The sequence below is a fragment of the Protopterus annectens genome, chromosome 2.part2 (genome assembly GCF_019279795.1).
Source record: "Protopterus annectens isolate FY-2018-M chromosome 2.part2, PAN1.0, whole genome shotgun sequence".
Lineage (NCBI taxonomy): Eukaryota > Metazoa > Chordata > Ceratodontiformes > Protopteridae > Protopterus > Protopterus annectens.
In genome coordinates, this window is record NC_056730.1 from 715,470,667 (window position 1) to 715,483,146 (window position 12,480).

At 37.6% G+C, this 12,480-nt stretch overlaps 1 protein-coding gene across 8 annotated transcripts in view; it reads right to left on the reverse strand.

Annotated features, from left to right (window-relative positions):
* CAST (calpastatin) overlaps window positions 1–12,480 on the reverse strand; it is a 1,327,899-nt gene that overhangs the window by 318,619 nt on the left and 996,800 nt on the right. For all 8 annotated transcript variants that reach the window (XM_044064116.1, XM_044064117.1, XM_044064120.1 and 5 more), the window contains one exon: window positions 1,723–1,815. In XM_044064116.1, the coding sequence (XP_043920051.1) occupies window positions 1,723–1,815 (93 nt within the window). The remainder of the gene's footprint in view (window positions 1–1,722; window positions 1,816–12,480) is intronic.

Consider the following 12,480-nt stretch of genomic DNA (forward strand, 5'->3'; position numbering starts at 1 on the left):
TAAGACGACAGTGAATGCTGGTTATCCAGTGAAAACATTAAAGGGACAGTGAGGACACTAAGGGTACAATGAATACCAGTTACCCAGTAAGGATACTTAAAGAGACAGTGAATACCAGTTATCCACTGAGGATACTAAGGGGACAGTAGCAACTTTATAGTCTGTCTTGCGCTGAAAACTACTGCAAAGACAAAAAAGACAAGGAAGCACAAATTACTTGTGAAAGGATTTCACTGTGGCTTACAAATGTGGCATTAAGACTCAGAGGAAAAGACATCTGAAATAATAAAGTTGGGGAACAAAAATATCATCAAAAATTTGTGGAGGAAAATAACAGACTATACCTTACAATAAACAAGAAAAAAGAAAACAAAAGAATATGGATTTATTTTACAGTCTGCTAATAAGGTACAGATCCTGCAAGCATAACCACCTGTTCCAAGGATTGACCTGGAGAGTTTTTATCTTGCTATATGACTTACACTGACAATAGCTCTCAACCAATCAGGGACAAATCTCAACAGAATCTGGGACAAATACAGAAATAATCAGGGAGAAATCAAAAAATAATCAGGGACAGTTTTAAAATGTTAGTTCTATTAACTTGAGACTGCGATAGAACAAGAGAACATGAATTAATATACATTTTCTGAAGTAAAATAAGTCCATAACTCTAATTATTGTTATTATTTATTAAGTATAATTCACCACCTTTTCTCCAAAGTCACCAAGTGGGACAGAGCTAAATTCTGAGTCAAAATCGGGGACAATTGCGAGGTAACAGACGTAATGTACTTGCAGGTCACTATCCCCTTAGTATCTTCACGGGATACTACACTATGACAGTTGTAATGGAAAGACTTTTTTTTCTTTCTCGGGAAACAAAAAAAAAAATGCATAAAAAATTGAATAGAAAACTTGAGAAGTGGTAAACAGAATAAAGATGAAGGTGGTAAACTCATGTTAGAAAATAGGTACACTAGCAAATCAAATCCATCAAAGGGGTGAATACAAGTCTTAAAGGGAAAATGGCAGGAAGTGAATGGGAACAGATCAGGAAAAGCACTCTCGTATAGCACTCACAGAGGGAGTGATGTGGAATCGAGACCACTCCCAGACTGAAGTTAAAAACACCCAGCGCAGTACATTTCTGCTGCTGGTAAACTCCTTCTATTCATACTTCTAAACATTATGTTCACTTTAAAAAAACAATTACATCTAGAAAAGCACTGCATGGGTCAAACCTGTTTTGACAACATTTTCAGATCACTCCCGAGCTCACTTCAGTGCAACACTTTTTTTTTTTTTTTTTTTTTTTTTTTTTACAGCCGTTATCTTCTTTTTTTTAGTTTCTCTTAAAAAACTGCCTTCTAACATTCACTCTTCATCCTAAACTACAAGAAAAATCTGAAAATGTAACCACTATACTCTGTTCTGGGTGATTATCACAAAAGGAATTAAAATGGTTAAAACTAATCAAATGAGCAGTACAACTACAAGAAAATCACAAAACTAATGCCGCATCTGCTGTTTAAAAATGCTGGCAAACATTTCAGAATACAGGGACTAAAATGTAGGACTAGATTAGTCGCATTAAGATAGGTTTGCGTGCAACTTTCATTATTCATAGACAGATGCAAAGAAAGCTTAAAATGCAGTACAGAATCAAAACAAGCTGGCGTCTTATTCTGCTTCTGTGAAGAAAGAATCACATACACGTACATCAACAGTAGGTCCTGTGAATTCCGGAAAATCTGGTAAGGGCTCATCTGGTGGCAGGGTACCCATCAGCTCATCTAATGCGTCAATGGACATCTAGGAAGAAGCAGATATAGAATAACAATGATTCAACAGTGTAAGCATGCCAACTGCCAAATACTCAACAAGGTGTCAAACCATCTAATATACAGACAGCACATACTTTCAGTAAGTGTAAACCATCTTGCGTGCCTTCATCATTTACTGCTGTCAGGATTATGTTAGGAAATCCCAGCACACTCAGAAAAAAAAAAAAAAAACTTCTATGAGCACCAGGGAGGAGTTTTTGTTTGCTGAGAAAGACGTCTATCAAAAGTTGCAAGACTGTTCCCCATAAGCAAGAAAAGAAGGCAAGAAGAGAGACAGGACAGGGTGAAAGGAATAATGAAAATGAGTGAAAAAAGAAAATCTAATTTTGAATGCGAGAAAAAGTCACTTACTTAACTGGTGAAAAGTTTAACAGCCAAACCCACTCCCCTTCTGCTTGGAAAGGGTCAATAAATGTGGACAAAGAAGGTGTAGGAACAACCATAAGTCTGGCAGCACTGCCCAAAAATTGCTCAAAAGATCACATGCCAGAATTCCAGCGTTCTTCAAGGGATTGTGCAAGAGACAAAACACACTGGCTGTACAAACAGCTGTACTAGGCATCCAAATCTGCAACAGATAAACAAGACTTGCTGGAGGGATTCATTCAGACATTATCGCTTTCTTTCTCTTTTCTTGGGCAAAGTAGTAGCATGTCAGTCTCTTACTTACCACCCCCCCCCCCCCCCAAGTCTTTTATAAATCTGTAAGACACTCCTCCAGTTCCTACAGTTTCTTTTCTCCCCCTGCTTTGGTTTGTCTTCTACAGTTGTCTTCTTTTTCTGTCCTTTTCTTAGTCTGCTTATTTCCCCTTCTTTCTTCCTTCTGCATCCACTACAGTCCTCTCTTCTTACCTCCTCTGCTTGCTTTAGCGTCCCCCAGCTATATTTTTTCCGCATCACATTATTTTTAGTACAAATCTCTTATTTTGTACCATGCAGCAGTTGTACCCAGTGCTTTTTTCTAAAGGTCACATGGTTGGCCTCCCACCGCCTCACTTTCTCCAGCTCACCTACGTCCTTCTTACACATCATTCTCTTTTGTTTTTTTTTATACCTTCCTCTTCCGCTTTAAATATATTTATAGTGACTTAATGATTAAACTCATTAGAAAGCAAGTTAATGATGCATATTACATAATGCTGTTGATTTAAATAAAGGTGATATTTCTTGGGGTTATAAATGTAACTGAACTGTGATGTTTTTAATTGTTATTGTTGAGTTTCTTTATTTCTGAGAAACTGGTGGTGCTATTACCGACGTTAACAAGTTGATATAACACTCAGCTTACTGTACTATTATATCTACCCTTCACTGCATACTTAGTACAAAATAATATTTGGTTTCATAAAACCATACTGTAGGTATCAGCTTTTTATATTTATCAGTCTCTGGTACAGGTAATGGCCGAAAAGTTTTCTTGAACTGGTTGGAAAAAAGTCTCCTTGAACCAGATCATTTACCAAATTAAAATCCAAACAAACAAATAAATAAAATGCCTTCTTCTGAACAGAAATGTTAGTTTTAAAGAGTGAAAGCTTTTTGACATTGATTTGTACATAGACATTAAACAGCTTGCTCTCCAGTGAGGGGTACTTGCCCAAACTCTATTATGGACCTTTTGAGCTCTGCCTTAGGCCTGGATTTCATATCTATTTCAGGGCCCAGGTTTCTCTAATTCATAAGCAGCAAGATTCCAGTGTAAGTGTCACTGCTCTAAGCGGTACAGTTAATAGCATCACTTTGAATATTCTATCTAATTGCAAGAACATGCATGTAAATGTAGCAAGTAAAGACATATTTATAATGAATTACATTTACAACCGCACAAGAAAAAATTGCAGCGTGTTTTCAACTGATAAACATCACTGTCTCTGTCCTCAGTGTATAGCTGTGTAATTAATTACACATGATTAATCAAACGTTCTTTTGCCAACTTAAGAGAGTAAATTCTTTTAATGCCAGCTTCTTTTTGTGTGAGATCACTGTTCAGAATTCAGCAGGGAGTGGCAAATTTGTTGTTTCCCCTGTTATTTGATTTTGGAGTTGGCATGCATTATTAGTAGGAGGTTTAGGAGGTGCAGGGTGCGTGCTCCCCTGTATAAAACAGTTTATTTATTTTTTTTTTATTTTATTTTTGGCTTTGATCTTTTTAGATTGATCATTTGTATTCATTCTTTGGACTCTCCGTCATTTTATTTTGGTAAATGTCTGTGCATACGCCATTCTGAACGATAGTGTGCGCTGTTTGCTATCAAGTGTCTTATTTTTAAATGCAGTAATGTATATATTTCTGAAGACAGCAATTAAAAGTATAGTTATAAAGCATCAAGGACTATATTTAAAATAATCAATTTTAAATGGCCAAAGGATTCTCTGAAAATTGCAAAACATATCTGAAATGTGCACAATTATTTATTTCAATACAATTAAAATATGCATAAAGAGCTTAAGTATCACAACTGTAACTTGCTTTGCAAATGTGCCTGAACACTGAAATCCCCAACTGTAATAACACCTGTAAAATGTCACTGCAATTCTACTCAGTCAAACTTTAGTAACAGGCAGGAAGTTATTAGATACACTGTTACTTTGATATACAAGAGGACTCTCCAGGATGGGAAAGTGGATGGAGATGCATCCTTTTCACCAATTGGAATCAGTATATTTTTAGACGATCCTGCACTTGGGGACATCTGTACACCTGATCAGATGCATTCCATAATGTCACACACTGGTTACATAGGGATCCCTACACTGAGTTTGCAAATTCACTCCCACTCACTAGAGTGCACCTTTCTGCAAACCAGGACTAAGGATGAAAAACTGACAAATACATTGCAGAAAAGTTATATACAAGTATACACATCACTCACACTCAGGGGTTCAGAGGGATGGTATTCCTGATCCAACCAGGGCAGTCTTCCTGAAGATCAACTGGTATACAAATGTATCAGGTGCATCATACGAGGTCCCTCCTTAATGGAAGCCTTGGTAGCTGAATCCTAAGTAGGAACTACCAAAGTGGAAGAAACTGGGTGACAGCCCAAGGACCACAGATCAGATGTCTGAATCCTGAAATACATTTGCACCAAAGGAGGTCAGCCTCCTGGAATTACAATCAAGACTCCTGGAATTACAATCAAGACAATAACGCTTGGTAAATATGTGCTAAAGATGCTAAGTGGCTGCAATACAAACGCATGCAATGGATACATTCTCACAGCAAGTACGATCTGGGCTTTTACTGTAGCATTCACTAGTGGACGGTCAGCGATCTGATGGTTAAAGATAATGCAACTGGCAATTGACTTAAGAGTACCTGATAATCATGAGCTCTACCCTTCTCACAGCAAAGGAAATGAACAAATTGTTGATTTTCATGAACTCATGCACAAATTGCCATTAATGGTTGAGATTATAGCAGATATCCTGGTTGTGAATGACTCTCTCTCTCTCCCTGGGTTCTGCACAGAAAAGAGAACAGAGAAATGAATGGACTAAATCAGGGCTAACTCGCAAATAATTTTGGGGATGAAATGTGTGCTAGTCCTAAGTGACATCTAATCCTGGTGAAAGACCAGATATGGAACCCTACCATGAGACAGCCTGAAGCAAGATTCTACACACAGAGGTGACAGCTGATAGGAAGAATATTTTACACAAAACAAACTTTCACTGAGTTAGTAGGATTAAACGGAGACAGGTGAGGATGTTGATGTTAACGTAGATATATATATAGATATATATATATATATATATATATATATATATATATATATATACACACACATACACACACACACACACACACACACACACACAGTTTCACTTCACATACTTGAAATGCTGAATTCTTCAGAATAGCTAAAGTGCATAAGCACGGATGCGAATATGTCAAATCCACGCTTATGCAGTGACGCTACATTACGGGAAGTGTTTGTTTGGGATGTTTGTGTACGGACTTTCAGGTGAGTGAGTGTTTTTGTAACGTGTGTGTGTGCTTGAGTTTTTTTTTTCTCTGTTTGTGTGATCTCGGCGTTAGTATATATAAGTAGGGGGCTGCTTTTGTTTAGTGTTGGTATGTGTATGTGTGGTGTTTTGTTGTGTTTTTGTTTTTCTGCTGTAGGTGTTGTGGTTTGTGTATGATGTAGTGTATGTGTGTTCGGGTTTGTGATTTTGGCTTTGTGGGGTTTCGGTGTTGTGATGGTTTCGGCTTCATGCACTCGAAATGCTGAAATTTGGGATTTCAGCATTGAGTATATGAAGTGAAACCATATATATATATATATATATATATATATATATATATATATATATATATATATATATATATATATATATATGTAAATGGGTCTACATTGTATCATCAAAAATACGGTTCATCGAACCGTACTTCTGATAATTGACATCCTCGAAAGTGCATTATATCGAAAATGCACTTTTGCAGAAAAATAAAAATAAAAACTAAATTAAAAAAACACACTAAACACGATTATGCAGCACCCCCCTACTTTAATATTCTCACTCTGAGATCATACTACAGTGTGGAAAAGGGAATATTCCCTTATCTCCACTGTACCACAATCTCAACAAGAGTTTGCTTAGTTGTACATCAACACTACACATTGATGTACAACTAACATTACATGCAAACTGCATGTTTTTTTTTGGTTTTCTTTAGCGAAAGTGCATTTTCAATAAAATGCACTTTCGCTAAAGTGGGTCCGCGAAAGTACATTTACTTTCGATGTAACAACTAGGACCCATGTAAATATATGTATATACATACACACACACACATATGTATATATATATATATGTATATATATATATATATATATATATATATATATATATATATATATATATATATATATATATATATATATATATATACACACACACACACACACACACTCACACACACATATATATATACATATATATACATATATATATATATATATCTGCGTAGGAACATAGGCTATTTTTTTCAAATTATTCTGGAAGAGGTCTAAGGATGACAACTGGCATGAAGTCTCCTTTGTGGAAATATTCTTGGTTCCTTGCAGCAAAGTAGAACATAAGAATAAAGACATATTTTGCAGGCTCTGTTATATTTCTTGCAGATCAGAATTAGAGTAAGGATCACAACCATCAGGGAAGGGCAAGAAAATCATCCAGCATAGGAGGTACGGGGCAATGGATAATAACTGATGCTACCATGTAGCTACAAAGGAAACAATGTGAGTTAAGAAAGAAGACAGGAGCAGATAGTTGTTCAGGGTGGCAGGTGCAGGAGGCAAAGTGTAAGAAGCACAGCTTAGCAGGACCCCTACGAATGAGGACAGGAAGTTTGTGGACTAAACTGGGATACACAAACATGTGGAAAGAAAGAAACAAAGCGTAAAGGAGAAGCTACAGACAAAATTCACCCGGGAATGTATGCAATTTGTAAAACAAAAAGGCAATTCAAACTGTAACACAGCAACAGTAATGTCTATGCAAGTTAGTGATAAAATGATAAGATTAATGATCGTAGACAGCACTACAGTGAATGCAAAAGGCCATTCGACCGGCTATAAATCATCTTATCCAGTTTAGGCACTTTAGAGAGAAATTTTGCTAAATAATACTCAAAAATTAGCCCGGTAACTGGATGGACTTGTGCAAAAAGGAATAAAAACATGGCAGAAGGCCTTAAGAAGTTTGTCAAAATCTGTTTAATTATATAGCTACTGGTGCAATTCAGCCTTCATGCATTAAATTGTTGATGTAACAGTCCATCTAGTTACAGAAAGGCAGAAGGCAAAATAAAAACAAAATGTCTCAGAAAATGTAGTAGTTTGCAACTGGCCCTACTTTGTCAACAGTCAGGATCCATGGATCCATCCATCCATCCATCCTCAACCCCTTTTTCCTATTTTGCACAAAGAGTTGGGGTGTCACTTTCAACAGTGACGATCATCTCGAGCCAAGGTTTACCCTGCCAGGTGGCTAGCCCTGCCGTGGTAGTTCATCATAGTTCATCCGTACTACTCACTCGCACACACACTTGCACCTGTGCCCAATTTAGACTGTCCAATCCTCCTACTACATTGGTTTGGAATGTGGGAAGAAACTGGAGCACCCAGAGGAACCCCAAGCGACTGCCAGGAGAACATGCAGACTCCGCACAGAAGGCACTCCAGCCAAGAATTGAACCGGAGAACCTCTTGCTGTGAGTTGACAACAGTCATGCAAGTCCAAAAAGGCAACTGTCTCTCTTCAAAGAGGAACCAGGAACGTTGACTGTAAGTTACTCACACTTGCATAACAGGAAAATTGAGATTGATAGGATCAAGCAAATGACTAGGATAAAGCTTGTTAGCAGCTCATAGCCTTAATACTCTGTACTAAATTGCCAGATGCATATGCCACAAAAGCTCTGTTTGGTCATTTTGGCTGCTAACACAGAATTTAAATTAAGAAATGGCCAAATATACTTCAGTCCTTGTTATGCTTCACACACACTATTCAGTTTTCATAAACAGGAGGAGGGTTGCTCATCTCCTGGAAAGGCAAGGTATGAAAACTGAGCAGGATTTTTTTTCTTGGTTTTTTTTTTGTTTTGCTTTTTAGCTTGTAGAAATGGTTTTAAGCCAGTCTGCAGATGAGCATAAATTATTTTCTAGAACTGAAGAACTTTTAAGATGTGCCAGGCACATTTTCTTATTCAATGCAGACAATTTATTTTGCACAGTCCAATAAAGGTATGAAATGGATGACAGTTAAGAATGCAGAACAGTAAAACCTGTGCAAAGATGTAGTACAAAGACTGAGTCATCTAAACCTGCATGACATTTAGGAGACATAATTTACACTACATCACAGACAGCAATATGTAGAACAAGGAAAAAAAGACATTTTACTGTTCCGACCCTTACTCATGCATTGAATACTGAGATAAAGAAGACCACCATCATTTTGGGTAGTTGCAAGATTAAAGTAAAAAAAAAAAAAAGCATTTGTACTTACACGTCAAGTACATGATTATGAACTTATTCTGTGTAAAACACCATATGAAATGGTGTAAGCACTCGCCTTAAAAGTAGATGCCCTACTGATCACCGTTGCAGTATTACTAACTAGTGGGATATCCTGCCGAGGATAGCCATACATCCGGCCAGCATGACCAAGCCTGGGCACCCTCCCTTTCTGCCATGCCTTCAATGTAGGACCTCGACCCAACAGAGACAGCGGTAGATTAGGGATGTAAGGATGTGAAGTACTTTTAAGATTCTCTTGCCTCAAATAAAGAACTGAAGCAGAGATATAGGCAACTAATTACACAGATATAGGCAACTAATTACACATGTACAAGTAAAAAATGGTGGGAAAAAATACAAGGAATGTGTCTCAGTCCAATAAAAAGAAGAGAAAAGAAGGGAAAGGAAGGAGGGATGTAAATTACCAAAAATGATGAGTAGGTCATCTACTGTTATGTTAAGTTCTTACACAACTGTGCAATACCCATCCATGATCACTGTTGCAGTATTACTAACAGATGGGAGATTTCCAAAACTCTCTAAGATAGGGAGGAGGAAACCTGAACAGGATTATGCCCAAAAAGAACTAGCAAGACTGATCTAGCAAAACCTGCTCTAGTTCGAGTTATATAGAAAACATCCATCTTGTAATGTTCTATATAAGGTGCGAGTAGGAGATCACAAAGCTGCTTCAAGAATAGATGAAGAATCCAAGTCCAGACACTTAAAGAAACTTCCTGAAGCAGCAGCAGCTCTTGCAGAATGTGGTTTAACTGCAGTTAGAAGCTGCTTTCCACAAAACAATAACAGAAAGAGATAGCCTTGGATATCAAATTAAAATAGTTTGTTTAGAAACTGGAGCATCAAAGAGTTTGTCATGGAAAGAAAAAAAATGCTGTTCCAGCTTGCTTTTGTTTGGACTTGGCTTTATCCTAGTAAAATATGAGCTGCCTATACACATCCTGGGAATGTAGGATCATCTTCCTCTTATTCTGAGGAAAAGGGAAGGGAAAAGGCAGGCAAGTTAATGGTCTGATTCAAGGGCAGCTCATTAACAAACATAAAAGAAGGATTAGTAGATAGATTAACCACTATCCCTATGAAACAAAATGAAAAAAGGAGGAATCTTGACGAGTGGATGGGAAATAGAAAATTCACCCCGGGGATCACTCCAGTGGGTCTACTCGACAGGGGCACTGGGAACTAAGGTCGGGTGGCACGATGCCAGGGTAATCCTATGGTCTAGGCTTGCAAAGGCTCCAGAGCCATTAGCCTATTACACACCTATAAATAGCCATAAAAGCTTGTGTGATGCCCCACCACTGGATCAGTAATCAAGGAGCCTCAATCCTCACTAATGGCAACAGTGAGGGAATGTTTACTGGGAGGATGACAAGTGCACACACAGTATTTCCAGATGCAGCTCTCTGCATCAAGTGCAATTTCCCTTAAGAGCACACAGAGACCACAGTCAGTCTGGGGCTGGATGCTACCTCTTTCTCCAGATTGCCAATAAGACTTCCCACTGGCACAGCTATAGAGTTGAGTCCTTAGCCAGGATTCCAAGCCAAGTTCTCCAAACAATGCTTCATGTCCCTGCCCAAGTAGCGCGCGTGCACACACACACACACACACACACACACACACACACACACACACACACACACACACACACACACACTTGCTCACTCACTTGGGAAAGGCTGGCACAAGTTTACTAGTTATGCCCCCTTCTGCCCTGACTATAAGGTAGTTATTACTGCCACCAGTCAACTGCTTATCATCTACCTTAAGGCTCTTAAAGTGTGTCCAATCTTGCTGTGTAATATAAATACCAATACAAATGGTAGTCTGACCATGAGTAAGGCTATTAGGAGTGGCTCACACAGCGTCATCACATAAATATGTTAGTACTCTCAAAACTTAAATATCTCTACACAGATCAGCCACAATGAAACGTTTAAATATATTTAATAATAAAAGAAAAAGACAATAGTAATCATATATTCACAGTGACATCAGAGCTCAAAACCACAGGAAATATTTAAAACATTACAGGACAGTCTCAAATAAATAAAGAAAAATATCTAAACTAAGCTTCACTACATTCCTAACTGAATCTAACAGAATTACTGTAATCTAAGAACTTACTAATAGAGCAAGACAAATGTGGTGAATGGATCTTCTAGTTCTTGTCAGGTCCAAGAAAGAATACAGAATGCCCTATCTCACTAACAGACTTCTCAAATTAATATCTAAAATATTACTGCTGGGTTAGCTTGCAAAATGATATAATTTCTTGTCATCTGACTCCTAGTTCCCAGGCCAAACCATTTAGCATCTATCTCTGAAAATACATAGACCTCAGATCTTTGGCAGATGCTGGAAGTACAAAACAACTGCATTCCTTCATGAGTTCAAGACCAATAATTAATTTACCCTAAAGACAATACAGAAAGCTTCTCAGCACAGACTCTTGGTTTCTAGCTGCACTGGAAACAGAGATACCATATTTTATTGCGTAGCCTATAAAGTAATTTAATTTCAGTTGTTTTTTACTAGACTGAGGTTAACCTCCTGTATCTCAGTTTCGACTGTTAACATATATAACATTTAAACAGTTACAATAGTGCATGCATATCTCTGTTCTTTTCCAGTAGGGCACACTGTGGTTACATTTCAAGCAGCACTTTGCAAATACTTTTTCAACCAACACACATCTGTACAAAAGTTTGATATACGCATGACATACCATTTTAATACATTTGTGACACAGGCATCTTATATAAATCATTTTGATATTCACCAATGACATAATTATTTACAAAATTCCAGTTAGCTGGGCTGGCAGTATCTCCTTTTGTCACAGCTTGCAGCTCTAAAACCCATTTAGCAGAAGTCAAAGCCTCCGAAACTACTGTTTTCCAAATAGAAAAATTAAGAAAAGCAGAAGCAGCAGGCTCAAAAGGACATAAGGTAAGCTTTTCCAGTACATAGGTCAATTCCCAAGAAGGAGGAATAGCCCTTCATGGTGGTCGAAATAGGACTCCGTTCCAAAACTGTTTGACCTGACATTGTGATGAAAGTGGTGGAATAAGAGGAAAGTAAGCAGAGATAGCTGACAGGTAATTTTAACAGACGAGAATATCAGTCCAGCACAAAACATCTCAGACAAATAAGCCCAAATATTAGGAATACCCTGCTGAAAACAAAAACAAAAATGCTGACAGAATGCCACAAAAAACATACTTAAAACTGTAAAGTACGTTTTTGTGGCATTCTGTGTGGCGTTTTGTTTTCTATAGTTGTTTAGTATGCCGTTTTGTGGAATTTGTGTTGGAATGGCCTGTTGATAAGAGTCCTGATTCTTACTTTGGCACCATAAGGAAAACCTTTTCCATTTGGAGACATAAAATTTCCTTTGATTTGGTTTTCTTGCCTACTGTAAAATCTTAAGCACATCTTCAGGAAATTGGTGCCTAAAAGGAATTAAAATTCTATTACCCAAAAGTCAGGCTCAAAGTCTGTAGGCTGGGGTGAATTCAAGAGCCTTTGTTCTGTGTAAGCAAGTCAATCCTGTGATGACTGTACCTGGCCAAATGAAA